The sequence below is a fragment of the Sus scrofa genome, chromosome 4 (genome assembly GCF_000003025.6).
Source record: "Sus scrofa isolate TJ Tabasco breed Duroc chromosome 4, Sscrofa11.1, whole genome shotgun sequence".
Classification (NCBI taxonomy): domain Eukaryota; kingdom Metazoa; phylum Chordata; class Mammalia; order Artiodactyla; family Suidae; genus Sus; species Sus scrofa.
In genome coordinates, this window is record NC_010446.5 from 7,089,714 (window position 1) to 7,113,643 (window position 23,930).

Below are 23,930 nucleotides of genomic sequence, written 5' to 3' on the forward strand. Positions count from 1 at the left end.
GATGACACCCGGTTCTTAACTGCTAGGCCACCAGGGAGTTCCTGTACTTCTTTTTTTAAACCAGTCAATGAATTTTATTATTTCTACAGTTGTACAACCTGTGCTTTTTTCCTTAAAGTAGAGTCAAGGTTATTGAACCCAAGTGACTGGACCCACGGTTTTCCTTTCCAAGAGCTACGGGAGTGTGTGCAGGGGACCCAGGCCAGTTTGTTTCCGTGCCCTGCCTGGGTTTATCCAGTGCTGGGGACCTCAGACTACTGGAGCCTTCTGGGTGTAAAGCAGATGCCTGTGAGCAAACCCGAGGGCCAGAAGTGAGGGGCAGAAAATACGCACAGACCCATTTATTTCCAGAGCAGAACCACTTTTGGGATCCTTGAGTTGAAATCCCAAATGGGACACTTTTCTGGCTCTTTTCGAATGTGTTCAAATTTGCCAGTTTAAGTGTCACCTCTCCTGTCTTTGCCGCCCTTCTGAGAGCCCTGCAGTGAGTACCGGCCTCTGTGTTAGCAGTTCTCATTAGCTCAGGAGCCCCTCGAGGGAAGAACCAGTGTGTCCCACCTTTGTCCCCAGCGTAGGGCCTGGCACAACGCAGGAGCCCTGGAAGGTCTGAGGGATCCGTGAGTCCAGAGAGGCCTGCTGATGCTGGCACCGTGGCCTTTTTATTCCTGAGAAATCGTTCAGTGTGGAGTCTCTCACCATTTTTTTTTTAATTATTAGCAAATGTTGCTTATTCACAGTCATTGTCTTGCAGTTTGCAGGTGCCAAGAAATCAAGGCAACAAAATTGTAGAATAGCACAGTGTTACAGAGAGAAAAGAAGTAAAATATAATGCTTTGAAAAAAATTGTTGTAGAATAATATACATTTTAAATCAGAATGATTGACAAGCTTAAATGAAATTTCTGGGCTGCTGTTGAGAGCAGCTTTTAAGACATAGAGCCAGCTGAAGCAGCGGGCGGCGGCAAGCAGGGAAGGGCTCTGGCCTGGCTCTGAGACGAGAGCCCTCACGTCTCTGCCCTGGGCTTCCGTCTTCTCGTTAATAAAACGGGGCCAGAGAATCTTTCTTGGATCTTAAGAAACCCCACATCTCAAGTTTCCTTCTGACCCTGGACAACAGTGCAGGCATCGTTTTGCAGGAGCGCATACTCGCCTCTGAAAATTATTCCTGGAATCACAGCCAGGCTTTTCCTCTCCTGTTCATCAGCCGACACACTCCTGAATACAAGGAGGCATCCTCAAGAGACAATAGTAGACTAGAAAAATGTTCAGAGGATACTTTCTCACCTTTTTTAACCTGATATCCCGTGTTTTACGTGATAGTTAATGCACTCGGTGGCTGGGTGGGGGCAGATTTGGCGTTTTCCACCCGCTGCTAGTTTCAGACTTGAGGGCCGTCCTGCTGCGCTGGAAGCCAAGGCACCTGCCCCAGAGGCCAAGGCCACGGTGCGGAGCCTCCGGCGGGGAGCCGTTCCTGCCCTCGCCGCGCACCGCTGCCTCCAGCTGCCGCCTCCCTTCTTTGGAGTCCTGTGCTGCTTTGAAGGCCGTTTCCATCAGAGCCGCAGCCTCCGGGGGCCGGGCTCTTACCCTCATTACGGTGTGGAGCCCCGTGCTCCTCCTCTGCCCTCAGCTCCTTTAACCACCGTTCTTTTTAAGTTTGCTGTGTCGCTTTGGGTTTTCATCTCCAGTAGGAGCCGAGGTTTTGAAAGAGAAAGACACGCGTCCTTAGAGGGCACCTCCGCCAGCGCCCTTTCCCAGCGCCCGCGTCCTTCTGGCAGTCTTCAAAGACATCGAGAAATGAGGAGCCCCATAAGCGCTGAGAGAAATTGCCTGCGCACGATCAGAGATGAAAAGAGAAAAAATCAAATAGCAAGGGCTCAGGAGAGATCACTGTCAACTCCTTCAAAGCCTGCTGAATGCCTCCATCATCCATCAGCTCTGATGACGAGGACACTGGGGGCAGCCGGGGGTGGCTCTAGGCCTCCTCCAGGACGCGTGCGGGACCCGGGGCATCTTTCCAGTTGGCACATGGGTATGGGCACGAGTTCCCGTGTGCAGGCGCTGGGAGTGATGGGGAGACCTGGAAGGTCAAGGGCGTAGGAGGACACAGGCGGGTGTACACTGATGAGCCCAGACCCTGTGGTGCAGCTTGGGCCGGAGTGGGTGGCACTGGCTGGACACAAAGCTCAGGGCAGTTTGAGCTGCCTGGACCCCCTGGACCTCTGCGCCTGGCAGGCCTTGCTGGGGTCCCAGAGGCTTGAGGGGACGTTCAGAGAGGCTTTTGCTTTGTTTCGCTTTTCTTTTTAAACATAAAGCACCCTTTCCCTACGCGTGCCCTGGGGAACCCCAGCCTCAGGAGGCCTTCTGTAACAGCAACAGCTAATCTGCAAAGGAATTTGGGGGAACACTCACTCAGACGCCCCCTCCCCCCACCCCGAGATTCCCAGCGTGCGGAAGCCTGAGGCCAAGTGGCACTAACAGCAGCACCCGAACCACAGCAGCGAAGTGTTTCAGACGTGTCACGCTCTCACCGAGGCCAGGCTCTGTTCGGAGCATGTAACATGTATGTTCTCTTTTCATATTTTTTAGAGCAGTTTTAGGCTCACTGCATAACTGAGCGGAAAGTACTGAGATTTCTCGCTAGAGCCCTTGTTCCCGGGCTTGCACAGCCTGTACCCGACTTTTTTTTTTTTTTTTTTTTTTTACAGCCACTCCTGTGGCATCTGGAAGCTCCTGGGCCAGGGATTGAATCCGAGCTGCAGCTGTGACCTATGCCACAGCTGCGGCAATGCCGGATCCTGTAACCCCCTGTACTGGGCTGGAGAGTGGACCTGTGCCTCCACAGCAACCTGAGCCCCTGCGGTCAGGTTCTTACCCCGCTGTGCCACAGCGGGAACTCCCGCCTTTGTTACTCTTGGGGAACCTACACTGATACGTGAGTGACAGTCTGGGTCCATAGTGTGCTTTGGGAGCCCCTCTTTTTCTTCGCCTTTTAGCACTGCACCTGCGTCCTCGTGTATCCTAATTGGGTTTGTTACCCCTGAACCATGGCGGGAACTCCTCTAGTTTGTTTTTGTTAGCCTTTTTTTTCTGTCTGATTTTCAGTTTGGGATGTTTCTATTGAGATATCCTCAAGCTCAGGGATTCTTTCCTCAGCTGGGTCCAGTCTACAAATAAGTCCATCAAAGGCATTCTTCGTTTCTTGTAATTTTGATCTCTAGCATTTCCTTGTTGGTTCTTTCTTAAAATTTTCATCTCCTTGCTTTGCTTTGCTTTGCCCTGTATTCTTGCACGTGCCTGCTGTATCCACTAGAGTCTTCAGCATCGTCATCAGAGTGGTTTTAAATTTCTGGCCTGATAACGACAACATCTGTGCCATATCTGAGTCTTGTTCTGATGCTTGCTTTGTCTCTTCAAGCTGTGTCTTTTGCCTTTTAGTCTTGTAATTTTTTCTTGGTAGCTGAACAAGATGTACTGGGTAAAGGCACTGCTGTAAATCAGCCTTAGTGAGGCGTCAGTAAGGTGGGGGGAGTGAGGCATCAGTAAGGTGAGAGGAGTGAGGTGTCAGGTGGGGGGAGTGAGGCGTCAGTAAGCTGCGTGGGGGGAGCATGCTGTAGTCCTGCGATTAGGTCCCTGCGAGCCTGTGCCTCTGGACGTGAACCTCACTACTCCCACTGGGGTGGGAGAGGGTGACTGAAATGGGCTGGGTTCTGGTATGTTCTTTCTTCCCCGAGGACGTGACCTTCCACCTCTTGCAGGTGTCTGTGCAAATTTCCCCTTTTATGAGGACACTGGTCATACTGGGTGAGGGCCTGTCACCTCATCAACCTTTTCATCTGTAAAGACCATATGTCCAAATCAGGTCTCACTCTGAGGTCCTGGGGGTTGGCACTTCAGCATATGAATTCGTGGGGGACAGAGGGGTACACCCCCTCTCTGAAAACCCCCCATCATGTGGAACAGCACTAACGTGAGCTCTGAGAGCAGTGGCTTGATCGTTAACAGCAGCTTCCCCCTAACTGAGGACGGGGACTGCCAGTAGCTGGCTTGGGGAAGCCGGCAGCAGCACAGGGTCAGCTCCTCACCTGCCGCCTGGGGGGGACGTGGCCTTGTAGCAGTCAGAGCCCAGGCTGGGCGTCTCTCCGCTCGGTCCTGACGCGGGCTCCTCCTCACAGACCTGGGGCTCATCACCCTTGGCCTTGGATTCTTAATCTGTACAGCAGAATGGAGCGTGTCCCTCCAGGGCGGTCATGCGTCTCAGTACAGTAACTTCTACAAAACCTGCACGCACAGCACGCGTTGAGCTCTGGAGGGCAGACTATGCACCGGGTCCTGGAGCAGCCTGGGCTGCGTGGTAGACCTTGAGGCCGAGCCCGGGCCTCTCCTGGCCCGGCCACCTCATCCCTAAGGCCTGCCCCTCCCTCCTGAAATGAGGTGAGGCCACTGCCCTGGTGCCCTTGAGTCCCAGGCCGCTTGGGGCCGGCTGCAAGCTGCATGCCAGGCTCTGGGCAGGATGCACCATGTGTCCAGCGTTGATGCTGGTGGTGGTGGTGGTGTTTTTCCACAGCACCAGAGTTTCAGGGAGACAGTCCATTAATTATCCTCTCTTTCTGTTAAGGACAAAAGGAGTTACTCTTGTCCTGTGTGTGAAAAGTCTTTTTCAGAAGACCGATTGATAAAGTCACATATCAAGACCAACCATCCCGGTAAGGTTATGCATTTTAAAGTGGGACATTTGTGTTAAAATGCTCGTATTTCTTTTAAGACACAGCACTGGGTATCAACTGTGTTCAATGAAGATCAGAGAGGGATGAAGCTATGAGTCAACTCGGGGAAGAATTATCTTTATTTAAAGCTCGGGAGTTTATAGAATCATTTGCTTCATTTTATTCTTGTATCCGGTCTTCAGCTACATCTCCCCCCTCCTTCACTGTCCTGGTCCCCCCGCCTTGGATGTTACCTGTGACGGCCTTTAGATGGGCCACTCACCCAGTGCGACCTCGACGCAGATTCTTCTGTAAGTTCCTGGACCAAGTGGTGGTTTACAGGGGGTGTAGACTCCCCCCAGAGCCAAGGAGCCCAGTGAGTTGGAGTGACAGTCACCTCCCGTGTCCTCCACCCCAGCTGTGTGGGCCTCATTTTTCACTCTCACCACCCGGGACCTTGTTCTTGGTTCTGTCCGGTTAATTCCTGGATCTTTTCCGCAGCCTCCTTCAGAGCCCGCTTTGTGGAGGTTTCAATGGTTCCCCCTCCACACCCCCAGCACAGCACACCCGCCCCTGGAGTCCCACCACTCAGGAGCCTCCAGACAGGGCTGCCCTTGTTCACGCCTGGTCCCCAGACCCCCGGTGCCACAGCCGCGACTGCAGCCCCGGGCTGTGTGTGCCTGGAGGACAGAGAAGCTCCATCCTTGCCCCTGTTTCTCTTTCTCTTTACTTTGAATCTGCTCCTCGTGCTAGGGAACCGCCCCATGGGTTAAAGCCAGTGACGGAGATAATAAAGCAGCAACGCCAGGGCCTGACACTCAGGTTCTTCCGGGATCCGGCGGAGCCTGGGGGCCGCCTCCGTGTGGGGACGTGGGTCGTGTGATTCTCCGACTGGCCAGTCCTTTCCTCCCGTGTTAGCCTGTGTCCTGTGCGGGCCAGGACAGCCCCGTCCACCCTCGCGTATCATGTTAAAGTATTTTATCGCGGAAAATTTCACACGTATACGAAACACGCAGAGCAACGTGAGGAGCACTCACGATTCCATGACTCAGATCCCACATTACAGCTCCACTGCGTCAAACTCGTTTCACGAATTGAGCCCCCCATGCTTTTTTCTATTCTAAAGTATATCCTGACATAAAAATAATTTCCCCATAAAAAGCTTTAGAATGCATCTCCAATTAATAGAGACTTTTTTTAAAACATGTTGACCATGTCGCCATTAAACAGCATGAACAGTGGTTTTTCTTACCAGCTGGTATTAGTCCATTTAGCGTTTTCCCAGCTGACGCAAGACTTTCCTTTTTACAGTTGGTGTGTTTGACTCGTGCTGTTAACTCACCTCAGTTTCTTGAGTCCTGTTGGACACCCCCACCGCAGCTTTGTACCCCGAGACATCGATTCGTTGCAGAACTGGATCTCTTTCCCGGACGGTGGTTTCACATTCTGCGTTTGTCCGACTGTTCCCTTGTGATGCCATTTCTCCATCTCTCACCTCTTGTCTTTACAGAAACCCAGATCTGATTTTTTTCTTTATTCTTTTTGGCTGTGTGCCCGGCATGTAGAAGTTCCCAGGCCAGGGATTGAACATTGTCACCTGCCCCACAGCAGTGACAGTGTTGGGTCCGTAACCTGCCGAGCCACACAGAAACTCCAGAAATTTAGACCTGAGACGCAATTAGATTCTGGTTCGACTTTGGGGGCCAAAGTCCTGTCACACGATGCCACGGGGCCTCTTAACACACCGCCTCCGAGCTGCTGGGGTTGCGCCCGGAGTGTTCGGGTTCTGTCATGAGGCTCGTTGACATCTACCTCGAGCCTGGGTTCTTTGGCTGCTTCTGGTTACCCCCCCTGCTTTTCTTCTAGAGGTTTCCATGAGCACCATCTCCGAGGTTCTCGGGAGGAGGGTCCAGCTGAAAGGGCTGATTGGAAAGCGAGCCATGAAGTGCCCGTATTGCGATTTCTATTTCATGAAGAATGGCTCAGACCTGCAGCGGCACATCTGGGCTCATGAAGGTGAGTCTGCCTTGCCAGGACGGAGCCCTCGTGGCGGGCTGCTTCCCCAGGGAGTGTGCGGGAGCAAGCCGGATCTCTGTGTCCCCTGTGGTTAGAGTTTCCTAGCTCACTGAGAAACGTCTGCCAGATCTGAACCCGTCCTCATTGAGCTGCGGTTGCAGCCAGCAGAGGAGTGCAGCTCTGCACAGCTCTTGTTGAAGTGGTGGTTAAATAAGTCAGCACGATTGTGCTGGGCTGTCACAGGGGTGACTCTGGTGGCCCTGGTGTGCTGACCGTGGTGGCCGTGGAGGGGGTGCTGGTGTCGTGGAAAAAGGAAGGCCAGGAGGATGGCCGGCAGGGCTCCCTCGTCCAGCATGAGGGTTCTGTGGTTCTGTTGCGGAGGCAGCATCTGGAAGGTGGGAGCTGGCTGGAGGAGGATGCAGCCCGAGCCTTGGGGTGCTTGCCTGGGAAGCGAGGGTGGGCTCCCTCTGGGACTTTGGTGGAGGCCAGGTGTTGACTTAAAAAATGGGTACAACCTGAAAGTTGAACGTTATGTTTTATTTGGGGCAAAATGAAGACTATAGCCCGGGAGGCAGCATTTCGCCCAGCCCTGCAGTTCGCTCGCAGAGGCGGGGGAAAGGCAGTGTATTTGTGATTTGGGTGAAGGCCAGGTCCATGCAGCTAGGCACCCATTTTACAGAAGGCCGCTGCTAGTTATGAGGAGCAGACGTCACATGCAGGATTTTAGTGTTTTCCTAGATACCAGGAGATTCAAGAAGTGGGCTCGAAATCTTCTGAAACTGTCTGGCTGTCTGAAGACCTGTCCTGCCAGTTTTCCCAGCGCACAGAGCACGTCACTCCCGGTCTCCACCCTGAGCTCCTTTCGGGGGGCTGAGGGTCAGCAGCTGCAGTGGCTCGTGGTTTGATCCGTGTAGAGGCAGATGGCGCGTGCCGGTCCCCCGTTCACAGGGTGCTGTTAGGGACAGCGGGGCTGGTGTGGCTCTCCTGGTGATGGGGCTCCCTGGGGCCTGAGGGAGCCCTTCCTGGGAGTTAGGAATCCGGAAGGCCGCAGGCAGGAAGGCAGGAGGGGAAGGCTTAAGTACTTCCTCCCGTGTGACATCAAACCAAGTTCAGTAAAGAGAACAGCAGCCGGGGGAGTCGGAACCTGGACAGGGCAGAAGGTGTGAGACCAGCGCCGAGACTGGGGGATGCTTTATCGTTGACCATAACGCACACGCGTCTGCTCTGTCTTCTGGTCCTTGCTCTCCACCCCCCGGCCAGCATCCAGCAGCCTCGCCTCCTCCGAGGTCTCAGTAGTGAAGATAAGGGGTGGAAATCCTGGCTCGGGATAACTGTCTGTTACCCCTGGGTTCGGGTTCAGGTTCAGACCCAGCTCCCCTCCCCCCACAGCGCGTGGCGCTAGATGGTAACGGCTCTTGGCCCGTCCAGTCCCTCTGGACAGTGAGGGCCGGACGGAGGCTTCTCGCCTTCACATCAGCCCTCGGTGTCCACTGCAGAGCAGGTCTCTGGTAGATTTTGTGGAGCAGAGGAGGAGGCCGAATGGGAGACTGCAGCTGGGCAGGTAGCAGCAGTCCTGCTGGTTCTGTGACCTGGGACATGCGCTCGCGGCCGGTCCTGTGGGCCCCATGTGCCGGTGCTTTTTGCCAAGGCCCTTGGTGACGTTTAACTTTGGTCCGTTTGACCCAGTTCAGTTGAATTTAATGAGGTCTGCTTCTCCAACTGCTCAGGGTCTGTGCCTGCAGAGATTCCAGACTGTGGGGAGAGGGGGTGTCTGCTACTCACTGTAGAGCCCTGAGCCCAGTGCAGCAGGAGAGCAGGTGGCATTGGGCTGCCTTGATGGGAGGCAAGGAATTCTGTTGCCCTCGCGGGAGGAAAGGGCGTCCTGTTGGAAGGAGTGGCGGAGCGGGGCGGGGGTGGGGTGCGGCTGTGCGGGGCCCGCGGGTGTGCTGCGGTGCTCAGAGGGGCCGGGGCGGGGCGGCGTGTGTGGAGATAGGTGTACACGTGTATTCCTGCACACGCACACGTTAATGCGTGCATGTGTCCATCTGTCTGTATCTTTCTCCTCGCACAGGCGTGAAGCCCTTCAAGTGCTCTCTGTGCGAGTACGCCACACGGAGCAAGAGTAACCTCAAGGCTCACATGAATCGTCACAGCACTGAGAAAACCCACCTATGTGACATGTGTGGCAAGAAGTTCAAATCGAAAGGGACGTTGAAAAGTCACAAGCTCCTTCACACCGCTGACGGTGAGTGGGGGACCCCAGATGGTGGCCTCTTCCCCTCGAAAGTGCGTTTGAAGCTGACCGTGGCTGGGCCCAGAGCGGGAGAGAGCCGGGGCTCCTGGAATTTCCATTCCGAGGGAGAGCAGGGGGGCCCGCCTGCTGCCCGCCGACCTCTGCTCAGGACCGCAGCCATCCTGACCTCACCAGTGCTTGCTAACACTCACTGCGTGTGTGTGTGTGTGTGTGTGCGCGCGCGCGTGTGAGCACGCACCTGTCTGCACACAAGGAGCGTGGCCATGGAGGGGCCGCTGCTTCAGCGAATAAGGCACCTTCAGAAGGTTACCTTGAGCTGGAAGTTTCGACCTTGTTCAGCCCTCCATCCCTACCTGAGCCTGACAGTCAGAGGAGGTTGCCACGACTGCACCTGACTTGATGTTTCAAGGGGCTGCTCCTACCCTCCGCGCTGCTTCCGGGTGTCTGATTCAGTCCCAAACTGGATTCAGTCTAACACACAAACAGTATTTGGGCAGGCTTGACCTTGAGCGAGCACCTATAAGTGGATTTCTAGTTCCATTCATTTGCTGAGAACACTTGATGAGTTCTTCAGAAGTGCCAGCCAGCCCAGAGCCACAGGTTAAAGAGGAAGAGCTCCTGCCGCCTTCGGGAGTTTCTAGCCGGGTGGGAGTTGGGGTGGGGTGCGGGGGGGAAGAGGAGCATGCAGGCTGCGGGGGAGGGTGGGTGCTGTGATGGAGGGAGCTGGGGAGCCCCGGGGAGGAGGGGGTGCATCTCAGTGACTGGAAAGGGCGCCCCGAGAGAGGCCGAACAGAGGAAGAAAAGGCAGAATTGCAAAATTGTTTTAGGAAAATAGGCAGCTAAACCATAAAAGACCTTTAATATTTTAAATTTTCCTTTACAGCCTCAATCGTGTGGGGGTCTTGTCAGTAGTCCGTGTGATGGGGTTAATAAACTGCGTTTCCTGATAAATTGTTACTTGGGCACCATTGCATGTGAACATTGGCGTTCACTGTAAAAACTAAAGTGATTTCAGCGAAGACTTGTTTTCAGAGCGTAGAGAGTGATCCAGCCATTCGGTTCTGCTTTTATTTTAAGGTTGTTCTGGGGGATCTCGTGGGCCGCCAGCTGAGCTTGAGGGGCTCAGTGGAAAAGCCGAACGCTTAGCGTGGCCTGGGATTCATCGGGATTGAGGATCAGGGCTTCCCTCAGGCTGAAGCCAAGCCAGAGCCATGCTATTCAAACTGAAGCAGTGTGCTGTAAACTAAAAAATCCATAATCAAAATAATTAAAAATACAATGACAGTAAAGCAGTCATATCCTGGGTAATGAATGCATTAAGTCGAGTAATTATTCATGAATTCTTACCCCTCCGCCAGCAGTAAGCCTTACTGGTGTTTCTTGACATGATAGCACATTATTCATGGAAATCCATAAGAATACAGTGCCGGTTAGGAAAAACGGCGTCCCCAAGGCCGGGGAAGCCTAGAGTGTCCGCTGGGCATGGGGCCGTGGCCTGAGGCCTGGCCCCGAGGCCTGTGCTCCTTCCTGAAGGGCTAAGGTAGGCCGCTGTCTAATGGGAGACCCGGCCACTGGCCTCGGCTGTGCAGGGAGGGGTCTCTGTGAGGAGCCGGGTCACAGGGGCATTTGCTCGCTGCCTTCCCAGAACTCTCCAGCAGGAAGGGGACAAAGACGCTCTTGGAGTCAAAGCCCTCAGCCACCCTTCCCTAAAGGGAAAGGCCTGGCAGGCCTTAGGAGGCATTTCCTCAGGATGCAGCAGCAGGAACTTGCAGGAAATTTGCATGGTTTCTCCTCATTTCTTGCCCCTGGCATTTTTGGGAGGATGAGGTGTCTGTAAAGTCATGCCTTTGTCTTCAGACACTCAAGGTCTGGGAAGGAGGGCGCAGGTCCTCGGGTGTGAGCGGGTCGGTGAGACAGGGCAGCCTTACGCCAGCTGCTTGCCTCTCCTCTCCGGCCTCCGTCTTGTTATGTGGCAGAGTAAGGAGGGTGACCTCAGCCTTTCTTGGGTCTCTCTCTCTTTTTTTTTTTTTTTGCTTTTGAGGGCTGTAACCGTGGCATATGGAGGTCCGCAGACTACAGAGTCTAATTGGAGCTGCAGCTGCCTGCCTACACTGCAGCCACAGCAACAACGGATCCTGAACCCACTGAGTGAGGCCAGGGATTGAACCTGCAACCTCATGGTTCCTGGTCAGATTCATTTCTGCTGCGCCCAGGAGGGGAACTCCCCCTGGTGATTTCTTAAATCTCTTTGTAGCTCAGTGGTTGTCAGTGTATAAACATAGTATTTGCTTCTACCTTTTTAGTGTATCTTTTTACAGGGAGTAGTTAAATAATGTAGCATATTTAAATTTATCAGTCTTTTCCTGTATGTTTTTCTCCTCCACGATAGCTCTGTGTTAAAGGAAACCTTCCCCACCCTGGGGGAAAATTCCTTTGTATTTTCTTCACACTTTACGGGTGTAGAACATTTGTGAAATTTAATGTTCTTGACATTTATTTTGGTGTAAAGTGTGTGGCAGGAATCCTACTTTGTTTCTAAACAGTTGTCGGTTGACTCAGCATATTTATTGAGAAATCAATCCTTTCCATTTTGTTTTGAAATGCCAGAATTTCTCAAGATATTGGGTGTTTTCTGAGATTTTGGCCTGTTTCACTGATCTTTGTTCTAGTACGTTGTTTTGTAAGATACTGGTTTAATAACTATAATATGATGCACACAAGTACTAGTCCTTTCTCTGTTTTGTGGACATCTCTAGTTTTTTTTTTTTTTTTTTCTTATTTAATTATTATTTTTTCAGATAAACTGGATGGTCTCATGAGTCATTTGACAGCATCTGAAACATGCTTTGAATTCCTTGGGGAAACGCACTCCTACTAGAGGCTGGCTGCCTTGAGGAGGCTCCCAGCCTGAAACTGTAGCGTTAGCCCTTTATTTAGAAGCAAGCATTGCTTTAAAGCCTGCCTGAAATTACTTGGTTTTCAGTGCAGTTGTTCCACAGAGAAGCTGCGTGGAATAGGTAGGGCTGGGGTGGCTGGAGCCTTGCCTGGGGGGTCGACCTCGGCCCTATGGCCCCTCAGCCTCCGTCTCCTCCTCAGTAGGGTGGGGGTAATTATAGCCCCCCTCGCCGAATGGCTGTGAGGGTGAAATGGCAGAAGACACAGCCCTCCTCCCTGGACTCTTTCCCTTCTACGCCCCTCTTTTCCCGGGGCGCCCCCCACCCCCCCGCAATGCTTTCTAAGCTGTAAGGCCTCGGGGCTTGGTCCCCAGACTTTCCCTTCCATGCCCACACCCTGGGGGGTGGCCTCACGGCCTTACATACTGTTTGTAGGAGGCCCCATCCTCCCCGCCCAGCTTCAGCCCGGTGTCTGCTGCCGCCCCCCCAGCACCTGCCCCTGCCTGGGTCAGGGGGCCCCTCAGCCCAAGCACGTGCGTCTCCTGTGGTCCAGGGGCCACCGAACCCTGTAAAGACACAGGACGTATTTCAGGTTTTGAGGGGGTCAGGTTTGGCTTCTGCTGTATAATTTTCTTAGGTTTCGTTTGTTTATTTTTACAAACCTTGAAACAGGCAAAAGCCTTTCTTGCTCCTGTGCAGAAGAGCAGGCAGGCTGGATTCCGCCCGTGGGCCATAGGTTGCAGACCCCTGCTGCATGCCTCAGTGAACGGCAGCTCCTTTTCAGGTGCGCAGGTCACAAACCTCAGGTCACTCTTGCCAGTCTTGCTCACACCCCACAATGGTCCATCGGTGAATCCTGTGTGTTGTCCCCTCAACACAATCCAGAATTCCCCCACTTCCGGGCATCCTCACGGCTTGGGCTCTCCTAGGAGCCGCCGTCCCCGTGTGCCTACGTTCTTGCAGTAGCCTCCTGGCTGCTCTCCCTGCTTCTGCCCGTGTCCCCACAGTCAGCCCTCACAGGGCGGCCAGAGTCATCCTGCTGAGCCAGGTGTTAGGGTAACTGCCTGTCCCGTCTGAGCCTCCTGCCCACCCGCCATCTCTGACGTCACTCCCCACCGCTGCCCTGGCCCATCTCAGGGGACCTTCCCTCCCTTGTCCTGGCAAGCTCTCCTCCCCCGCACCTTCCAGCACCCCCCCCCCCCCCCCCCCGCCGCCTGAACGGCACATTGGCCTTCAGGTCCTCACTCCAGCATCCTTCCCTCGGGAAGGCCTTCCCTGGCCGCTGTGTGTGTAAAATCTCAACAGCCGCCAAATCGTCCAGACGACCCCCTGGTGTTTCTTGTGTTTTGGCTTATCTTTCTCTAATATGTTTATAATTTACTATTTATTTGCCTTTTTTTTTTCTTTTTCTTTTTAGGGCCTGCGGTGTATGGAAGTTCCCAGGCTAGGGGTCGAATCAGAGCTACAGCTGCTGGCCCCCACCACAGCCACACCAGCACGGATCCAAGCCACATCTGTGCCGTACACCACAGCTCACAGCAATGCCGGATCCTTAATCCACTGAGCGAGGCCAGGGATCGAACCTGCATCCTCACGGGTCCTAGTTGGGTCCTTATCCTGCTGAGCCACAAGAAGAACTCTGCTTTTTTCTTGTCTCTCTACAACTGAGACTCTCTCATCAGTCACTTCATAGTCTCTTCCTTGCTTCTTCCGGTTTCTTTTTAGGCCTTTCTTTGTCTAACGTGCAGTGTATATATATATATATATATATATATATATATATATATATATATGTATGTATGCAATTCATGATTTGCTGTGTCTACACTAGACAGCAAGCCCCTCAAGCAGGGCTTTTTGACTGGCTCTGTTGGTTTTGCTTTGTATTCCCAGTATCTAAAATAGTACCTGGCTTATAGTAGGTGCTCAGTACATTTTTATTGATTGAATGAGTGAAAAAAGTGTGATGTGTCTTACATAGAAAGTGGACAGGATATAGTATCACTCGAAAAGTACCAGTTTTTTCCCCCACCTCATCTCCCAGATACATCAAATGCTTGCAAATTAGAGATTTTAAAATACGGTGGAGGACTGCACTGTTAAGCGAATCTTTTTTGGGATATCTTTTAATGAAGTAAAAGAGAATTGAGTAATTACCCTCGCTTTTACCTGCTTGCAAATCTGATTTTTCCTGTGTATTGGCTTCTTTAAAAGTGGTCTGTCCCTGTTTATTCTTCCCTATTTCCCGAAGGAGCTCATTACTGTGCCTTAGAAGAGAGAGGCCAGAAGGGGCGAAGGCTTCTGTTGAAAAGGTTTGCCAGTCGATATGTACAAAGAGAGATATCGATCTCTAAAAGGGCCCGATTAAACCCTGGGCATGTATGCCCGCAGATGCAAGAATTTAATGCAGGAATCCTGCTGGTAACACCTCCCCACCCCTTTTGACCTTAAAGAGGTCCTAGCTGTGGTGTGTGGTCTAGCGGTTTACACAGGAGTCTGCCCACCTGCAGCAGATAGGGAAGGTTAAATGGTGCAGCACCCTCATGGTATGTAATCAAATGAGAATTCTCTAATCATGAAATAAAAAGCTCTTTGACGTTCAGTGCTAATTCCTTTGGGCCCCCTGCTTCCCCCAATCCACCCTGCCCTCCTTCACTTGAGATAAGAAATTGATAACGGGGAATTATCTAAGCTTCAGGCATGCTTGTGTGTGTAATAACCGGACGAGTGGAGGCTGAATTTGGGAATTAGGTCTGAGTGGAGCAGATACCCCTTTTTCCCTTGCTCCTTCAGTTTGTCATAAGTGATCCCGTGGCTGCACATTGAAATATTCTAGGAGGAGTTCCTGTTATGGCTCAGCAGGTTAAGAACCTGGCTAGTGTCCGTGAGGATTCGGGCTTGATCCCTGGCCTCACTCAGTAGGGTAAGGATCCGGCGTTGCCATGAGCTGTGGTGTAGGTCACAGATGTGGCTCAGATCCCACGTCGCTGTGGTTGTGGTGCAGGCCTGCAACTGTAGCCTGGGACCCCTAGCCTGGGAACTTCCATATGCTACAGGTGTAGCCCTAGAAAGAAAAAAAAACAGCAATATTCTAGGAGTTGTAAGTATAGAGTTGTTTTTAATCTCTTTTCTCTGAAAAAACACAGTGACTCTAAGATAAAGTTGCCCCACTGATCCGTAGTCTCATCCCTTCTAAAATCATAGACTCTAAAACTAGGAAGTGAAAAGAAAATGGTGCCTGAGCAGCCTGGTATTTGATCTGACCGAGTTTATTTGCTAGGCTTCAGTGAGATTGGTCTCTCTGAAGCCTCCTTGTTGCTTTTATCCTTTCTCTGTCTTACTGCTGGTGCAAAGGTTGAGGGACAGGGTGGGAGTAGGGCAGTGGCATGAACGCAGTAGGTTTCCAGGGTTACTTTATGGGCCGGTGTCTGGATCATGGGCAGGAGAGGGGAGGGCTGATTTCAGGACCCAGGAGTCCCTTACCCTGTCTGGGGCCACCTGAAGCTCTTTTGCCCCCCCCCTTTTTTTTTCTTTTCTTTTTTTGCTTCTTAGGGGTGCACCCGTGGCATATGGATGTTTCCAGGCTAGGGGTCTAATTGGAGCTACAGCTGCCAGCCTCTGCCACAGCCACAGCAACGCCAGATCCTAGCTGCATCTGTGACCTACACCATAGCTCACGGCAACACCAGATCCTTAACCCACTGAGCGAGGCCAGGGATCAAACCCATAACCTCATGGTTCCTAGTCGGATTCGTTTCCACTGCGCCATGATGGGAGCTCCTTTTGCTGAGGGTTTTATAAACCAAAAGAATAACTGAGCTCATACTGTAAAATGAACCATAACAGCTTCCTGAACAGTTAGCCATGACTAATACAGATTTCACTGTTGGATAAGGCTTGGGCACCTAACACCTCACCTGACTAGAGAGGTCTCAGCTGCAAATACCTGGCACAGCATCTCTTTCATCCAGTTCTGTGCTCTTTCCTGGTCTTTTGATCTGGCTCTGCCTTCTCTTTCTTTCCTGGTCTAATGCTGATCCATTCCTCCTTGTATCAAAACTGATGTACTAATTACAGAGAATCATCAGTCCCTAAGCTACTGTTGCTTGAAGTTCAGCTGTTAAAGTACAGAGACGTCTTAAACTGTATTTTTATTGCTGTAGCTATTTCTGTTCTGAGTTGCCATTGCACAAATTACTGCAGGTGCCAGAACTGTGAAGATGTGTGCTTTGCAAAACGCCTGCTGCAAAATGCCTGTTACTCCCCTGCAGGGTGCTTTTCTCATATTAGGTGTGTGCCAGACCACGTGGAGAGGCAGTGCGGCAGAGTGGGTAAAGCCTGGGCTCAGGAGGGCAGTCCCAGAACCACTTCCTGCCCGATTGACCTTGACCCGGAGCTGGGTCATCCCTCTTTGGGTGATGAAGCTTCCTCTGTATGGGGACATTTTAGTTTCCTATGGCTGCTGTAACAAACGACCACAAAATTTAGTGGCTTAAAACAACATAGATTTATTATGTGACAGCTCTGGAGGTCAGAAGTCTAAAATCAAGGTGTTAGCAGGGCTGCATTACTTCCGGAGACTCAAGGAGAGACTGTTTCTCTCATCTCTTCGGCTGCCAGAGGCTGCCTGTATCCTTTGGCTTGTGCGCCACCCCCGCCCCATCTCCAAGCCCGCTCCCTAGCTCTTACCCTGTCTCTGTCCCTCTGCATCTGTCCTCACTTCTTCTCTGAGACTCGGACCCCCTCGCCTCTCTTATAAGGACCCTTTTGATTTCATTGAGCCCACCTGGATAATCCAGGACACTCTCCTAGCGTCCGATCTCAAACTTGATCACATCTGCAAAATCCCTTTTGCGCATAAGGTGACATTTTTACAGGTTCTGGGGATTAGGACCTGGATGCTTTGGGAGGAGGGCCTTGTCAGCCCAGCACAGTGGGCTTGTGGGAGGTGAACTGGGTTCATATTGAGTGTGTCGGTTCCTTCGAAGTGTGCGGCGCGTGATTCTGTTCCATAGTGATCCGTAGCGCGTGTTCGACACAGTCAGTGTGCAGCTGGTTGTTTGTAGTGATTATCTACGTCATCTGTGTCATTTAGGAAGGATCAAGTTACTCTTCTCTCAAATATTCTTTCATTAGGAAGGCACAGCGCAAGAGTTAATATTTAGAGTATCGGTGTTGAAAAGGGTAACGTCAGTTTTCTGAAAAGTTTGCTTATGCAAAACACTGCCTTTTTCAGTAAGACTGGCTAAACAGTCATAAGGAAGCATTTTCACTTTTATGCCTCCAGGTGTTACGACTAGTAACGGTTTATAGCTCTGCAGACTTCTTTCTCTAAGTATGTTAGTGTTCCTTCAAGTTTGAGGTACACGGGAAGTTTGATTTGGCAGGAATTATTTAATTTAGCAGGTATTTCAAAGGCGTTGCCTTCAAGCAGAAGGAATTTTCCGTCCCTGTCTGTCTTTGTGACCTGATGCAATCCAAATGCCTGAAGATGGGGGACAGTTTTGTTTTCCTCTGATGGTTGAAGGTTTCTCTGCCATTCCCTTCCTCCCTGGTTTTATATAGAACTCTATTTAAAGTAACTGAGCAGCTGGAACCATCCTCGGGGAAACTCATCAAGCAGACGAGGGTGTCGTAAGAAACACAGGAAGCAGGCAGGTGCTGCATGTTTCCTTTTTTAAGTATTTTTTTACAGTTTTATTGTAATTCAGTTCACATAGAATGTCGTATGAGCTTAAAGTGTACAACGTAGTGATTCGTCAGATGTATATATTGTGAAATAATTACCACAGTAAGTTTAGTTAACATCCATCAGCTGGTTCCCATTTCTTTTCTTATGATGATGAGGTATTTTTTTCATTTTTTGTATCTGTGTGGCACAAACCGTTATGTAAATTGAAGGTGTGTGTCAGGTGCTTTGTACATGTACCTATGGGCACATGAGTGCCGTCGCAGCGGCATTTAACTCCTTACATATCCCAGGGTGTGTCGTTGACCCAGTCATTACTCTCTGTGTCGGACCACTGTGGCATCGGCGCTTCTCGCTGCAAGTTTGGACCCGCAAGTGACATCGATTTCTACCCCACCCCCACGCTCTCATCCTCATTAACCCCTCTTTTACTTCTTGCTTTTTTCCTGAGTTTGATTCTTTAGATTCCAAGTATAAGTGAGATCACACAATATTTGTCTTTCTCTGTCTAACTTATCTCACTTGGCATCATGTTCTTAAGGTCCATCCGCATTGTCAGAAATAGAGCAAGTCATTCTTTCTCATGGCCAAGTAATATTCCATGGTGTGTGTATCTGCCAGATCTTTTATATCCGTTCATGGTTGATGGGCATTTAAGTTATTTCCGTAACTTGGCTACTATGACGAGTTGTAATTAGTGACGAATGCTGCAGCCGGGGAGGAAGCTGTCCTTATCTTTTGTAGTGGGACCCTCCTCTACCCAGGAGACTCCTCCTTGAGCAAGGCAGGTGCTCTCCTGCCACCCGCAGGCCCTGCCCTCTTACATAGTCATCTTCCCTTCTGGAGCAGAAGGCAATTCAGCAGGAAGGGCAGTCCCGACCCTCCCCTCTTTGTCTAACCTGAGGCAGAATAACAGGGATTTCCATTCCTTTCCCCCCCATCCTACTGCCCAGTGCTGTCCCCTCTGCCTGAAGGACAGGCTGAGTACCTTTCTGCCTGAGTGAGGCCTGAGTCCAGGGCCAAGCTCAGGATTGCCTGCCCGCAGACCCTGGGCTTTCCTTTACGGCTGCTGGCACCTCATCAGCCAGCATCCCATTGCCGGGTCCCCCAGTGCTCCACTGCTCAGAGATTGGCTTCGTTCCATCAGCCACTTGGCCATGAATTACTGCTCAAGTTAGAGTCCAGCTCATCTGAGAGAAAACCGGAAAATGGAGAAGGATCCTGCCGAGATGGTACCTCCCCTTCTGAGGGATGGACAGAAGTAGTTGGGGTGATGTTTCCACCCCCCAGCCTCCATCTTTGAATGGAAGTTGTAGTGTCACACATTTCGAGGGAAGCAGGAGCTGTGGTGAAACAGTATCTGCAGAACGAGCTGCAGCATCTGCAGTGGAGATTGCCTGCATGCCCGCGTTCGGACAGGTGCCTGGCTGAGGCGCAGAGGCTGAGGGCGCCGATGGTGCCTCTTCTCTCACCATCCGCAGCAGCCGCCGCGTCATCCTCAGACTTAGTCTTTGAACTGCCTGACACATCTCTTCTTCCCTGAACGAATTGAGGCCAGTTCCTGAGCCTCTTTCTGGGAAAGGTAGTCTGACTAGTTCGTCCTTGCGGTGTTTTTTTCACCTTTTTAAAGTTAAAGTATCGCACACATGCCAGAAAATGCATAGTTGGTAAGTGATCCACTCAGTGGATTATCTCAAAGGAAGCCCGCCCGTGTAACCACGTCCTAGGACGAGACACAGCATGTTGCCAGCCCCTGAGGAGGCCCCCAACCCGTTTCCCCAGCAGATCCCCTCCTCTCTTTGTCAAGGTGGCCACTGCCTGGACTTCGGACACCTGAAGGGGACCTTGCCTGTCTTCGCACGTCGTATAGACGGATCCACATCAGGTGCTCTTTTGTGCTGGCTTCTTCCTTTTCACAGTGTATTCGTAAGGTCCACCGGGTGGTCGTGATTCTGACACTTAACGCCTGGACCTCTAGATCAATAAAAAGGATTTATAAGTACCTGCGATTCTAGATTCTGTCGTTTGTAGCGGGAAGACTTTGTCCCTGCAATTAGCTGCTTTCACTGTGCCAGTGTTTCTGCAGCGAGCCTGCAGAGCTCTCCTCAAAAGAGTGTTTTTCCAGAAAGTGGGATGACTCGGCTTTCCTTTGTCCTCCTCAATGACAAGAATCAGCTCAGGATGACCTCTGACTGTTTAGAGAGGTCCAATCCTGACTCAGAAGATGAGACGTGACCACTCCTGAGGAGATTCGCAAAATTAGACCACTGCCTTTTCTTTGTGAAGAAGAGAGGCAAAAATGCCTAAATCAGTGTGCAGCTCCTCAGGGCTCGTGGTGTTTTAAATGACCGTGAACTGTTTTGAACTTCAAGTTCAGAAAGCATCGATACCACTGCAAGGTTCCATGTTGAAAGACCGTTCTTCCGAACTGTGGGCAGGATCGAATGGAATCCCGCCCTCCAGCCTTGCAGACAGGGCTGCCCATTTATCAGCAATGCTTCTCTGTGGCACAGAAAATACGAAAACCATAGTCACAGAAATCTAAACCCTTCCTACACGTGTGCCTGCAATTCTGTCAGCTACCAACTGAATTCTCCTTTTGAAGACTCTTTCAGTCTTTATTCATATGCAAATGGAATGGTGATAGAGTTGTGGTTAAGGGATAGCTATCAGAGTTCCCACTGTGTTGCAGTGGGTTGGGAATCTGACTGCAGCAGCCTGGGTCGCCCTGGAGGGTGCAGGTTTCATCCCCCAGCGCAGTGGGTTAAAGGATCCAGTGTTGCTGCAGCTGTGGCATAGGTCACAGCTGCGGCTCGGATTCAGTCTCTGGCCCAGACACTTCCATATGGCGTGGGTGCAGCCGTTAAAAAAAAAAGGATAAAGATCATTCTTACGGCTTTAAAGTTATGGTTGCTTTTTTGTTGATGTAGAGTCAGCAACAAAGTGCATTGAAGAGGCTCCGTTAGGTGGTGATCTGCGAGGTACCTAATCATTCTCTTCCTGTTTTCTCTCTTCTCCCGTTGTTCCAACTTATATTGCAGGGAGTCCTTTCTTGTGTATAGACTCTTCCTTCTTCCGAGTTAATTCCTGAGGAGACATTTCCAGGAGCAGGATGGCTATTTTGTTGTGGTGGTTTTAATTACAGCACTGCCAGCTTACTTTTCAAAAAATTGTACCAGAAATATAAAATCATTGGGCATTCCTGTTTGGCTCAGTGGGTTAAGAACCCAACTAGTATCCATGAGGACTTGGGTTCGATCGCTGGCCTCCATCAGTGGGTCAAGGATCCAGTGTTGCTGTGAGCTGTGGTGTAGGTCACAGAAGCGGCTTGGATTCAGAGCTGCTCTGGCTGTGGTGTAGGCCGGCTGCAGCTCTGATTTGCCCACTAGCCTGGGAACCTCCATATGCTGCGGGTGCAGCCCTAAAAACCCAAAAAGGAAAAGGAAACACGAAATCATTGCTACTGAACTCTTCATTTTTAGCATCACGTGTTATTAAGAATGTTCAGTTTCTTAGTTTAATGGATATCGGACCTTACCATTTTATTTTACTTCTTAGTTGTTTGATAACTCATGGAATCACACGGGTGAATGAGAGGGTGCGGTGGATTAGGTGGGTACCACGCGTAAGGAACTTACCACGTTGCGTGGCTCCTGTGTTGTGTCTAAGTGTTTGCAGTCATTGGACTTTTGATTAATTAAGTGGATGTACTCCTCTCGAGCCAATTGGTCGTGTCCTTTTAGATGTGCTTGCGTCCAGGGGTCTTGGCGTTTTATATTCGTGCATTTACTCATTCATTCATTCAACAGCCGTGTTTGCTGGGACTCGGCCGCCATGGACAGAAACTCACCTGAGGTGACTGAGCAGACGGGTGGCCTCTGTTACATCCTGCAGAGCCTGGGGCTGCTCGGGTTTGGGGTCGCTGTGGCCGGGCCCTGGCGTCCTTCCCCTCAGCTTGGCCGGCGCCCCTCACAGAGGCCTGCTCGCACGGCCCTGCCCTGCGGCCACGCGCTGTCCTGGTCCCTCCTCCTCCGCCACATCGCCCTGTCCGTTTCCGCCTGAGCCCCGTGTGGTGTGTGGTGATCTACTCGCCTCTTGTCCTCACAGGCCACGTGCTCCCTGAAGGCCGAGGTCCCGCTGCCCGCTGGCTGCCGAGCCCGGGGTCAGGCCTGGTCCCCGCGCCCGGGGCCCCTCGGAATGCTCGCTGGGTGAATGTCCTCGTCCCTCACTTTTGCTCCTCTCTGCCTCCTTGTTCTGGTGTTCCAGCTCCATCTCTCTTTGCAGATTGGTTTGTTTGCTTGTTTCATGCACGGAGTGAAAATAAAATGGCCATTATTTCTGCTGAGTTACATGCTTCAGAGGCCGATAGTTCAGATTCCTGGCTCAGCTTGGGTCACTGGCCCACCTCGGGGGCATATGCCCCGTGGCTAGGGGTGGAGGGCTGGTGGGCCGGGCCACCTCCCAGGCTCTACGGTGTCCTGTGTGATCTGCACGTTGTGGGCAGCGGGAGGGAAAGGGGGCATGGCCCAGCCCGCTTCCTGTTGGCCTAACTGGTAACTGGCTGCTGGCCTCGCAGCCAGCCTGCGCTCCCTGCCAAGCACGAGGATGCGGAAGGGGAGATCTACTGTCCTCGTCCCCAAAGTCGCTGCAGCCCAGCGAGGGCGCCGGACGTGCCAACCAGAGATGCGTCGATGTGCCACGTGGGTGCTAAGGTGCTTTGGATACAGCAGCGGGTAACGTGGACAGCAACCAAAGCAAAAACCCAGACTCCCACTGCCGTGAAGCTAAATGAGAAAAAAGATCAATCAATAAGAGGCTGGGTATGTTACAAGAGAGAGATGAAAATATCTCCAATATTGAGGAAATTGAAATGTGGAAATACGGATGTGGAACGATTCCATTTCCACATGAAAATGAGGCAAGAGGAGGGACGTCCCCAGTGCCGTCCTAAACAGGACGGTCGTGGAGGGAAAGGAGCCAGCAACGCATGGAAGGGCATCCCAGGCCCAGGGACCAGCAAGTACAAAGGCCTGGGTGTGCTACGGGCAGGGGGTGGGGGGCTAAGGGTAGCACCCGAGTGCAGGGAGGTGACGGAGAGAGCACCTTAGAGGGTCCCACCAGCCGTTGTAAGGGGGTGCAGGCTTGCTCTGGTGCAGACAAGGCTGGATAAAGAAGGCCTTCTGTAAACCCGTTCGTAGTGTAAGTTGCTTCCGTGTTACTATTTTTCCTTCTCTATATTCTTGCTACTTAAGGTGTATCATCTCAGGCTGGCTTAATTAGGCCTGTCCTGGATTGTCCCTGGGAGTGTCGGAGGTCAAGGCTACAGGACCTGAGGGGGGCTGCCTCAGTGAGGGATCCTCTCCTGGGCCAGCTGCACGCACTCTCAGCCTCCTCTCTCGGGGGCCACTTTTCAGGTGCCTGCCACACAGGGTCTGAGTCCATCCTGGCAGCAGGCAGGGGTCACCTCCCCATTTTTCTAATGGAGCTGCTGAGTAGCAGAGAAGAGACCTGCAGGGTGAGCTGGACAGGGCCTGAAAGAGCTCCCCTCCCTCGCCACTGGGGCTTCCTGGGGCTACCATCCTGTGTGACCAGCCTCTGCGTGTGTTGTTCAGATGCACCTCTTGCTGTTGTCAATTCTTTGTGCCCTTTGGGGCAATGGTGCCATGCCCTGTTAGCCGAGAGGATTCTTATGTAGCTGTGAGCTGGGGCTCTGGGGTTCAGATCCAGGCTGTACCACGATCCTTCACAACATGCCAAGCTGCTCAGCTTCCTTTCCTAGTTCCTCAGAGGGTTGCTGTCTCCCCGGGCTCCTGCGTGCAGGTGAGTCACACATCCCGGATCCCAGCACAGCCGCGGACGGCCAGCAGAGCGGGACATAGAGCTGACAGGCAGGCCGTGTGAACAATGACTTCAGGGTCTTTAAAAGCCCACCTGGTTTTCCTCCTTTTCCTGGGCTGCTCTGTGACTCACGTCCGCAGCCGCTCGATGTTCATCTACCCACCCTGTGAGGTCCCGCTAACCTTGCGTAAATGCTCTGGTTTCTAGCCAACCGTCCTTCTGATCTCGTGATTCTCAGGAGGATCTGCTTTTTTTTTTTTTTGGTCTTTTCACCTTTTCTAAGGCCATTCCTGCAGCACATGGAGGTTCCCAGGCTAGGGGTCTAATTGGAGCTGTAGCTGCTGGCCTACACCACAGACACAGCCATGCCAGATCTGAGCCGCATCCTTGACCTATATAACACAGCTCACGGCAACACCGGATCCTTAACCCACTGAGCGAGGCCAAGGATCGAACCCGCAACCTCATGGTTCCTAGTCGGATTCGTTAACCACTGAGCCATGGTGGGAACTCCAGGAGGATCTTGATAGAGAACAA

The 23,930-nt window shown here is 51.9% G+C and overlaps 1 protein-coding gene across 3 annotated transcripts in view; it reads left to right on the forward strand.

Moving 5' to 3' along the window:
- ZFAT (zinc finger and AT-hook domain containing) overlaps window positions 1–23,930 on the forward strand; it is a 205,298-nt gene that overhangs the window by 120,022 nt on the left and 61,346 nt on the right. For all 3 annotated transcript variants that reach the window (XM_021088872.1, XM_021088873.1, XM_021088874.1), the window contains 3 exons: window positions 4,615–4,702; window positions 6,569–6,718; window positions 8,790–8,963. In XM_021088872.1, the coding sequence (XP_020944531.1) occupies window positions 4,615–4,702; window positions 6,569–6,718; window positions 8,790–8,963 (412 nt within the window). The remainder of the gene's footprint in view (window positions 1–4,614; window positions 4,703–6,568; window positions 6,719–8,789; window positions 8,964–23,930) is intronic.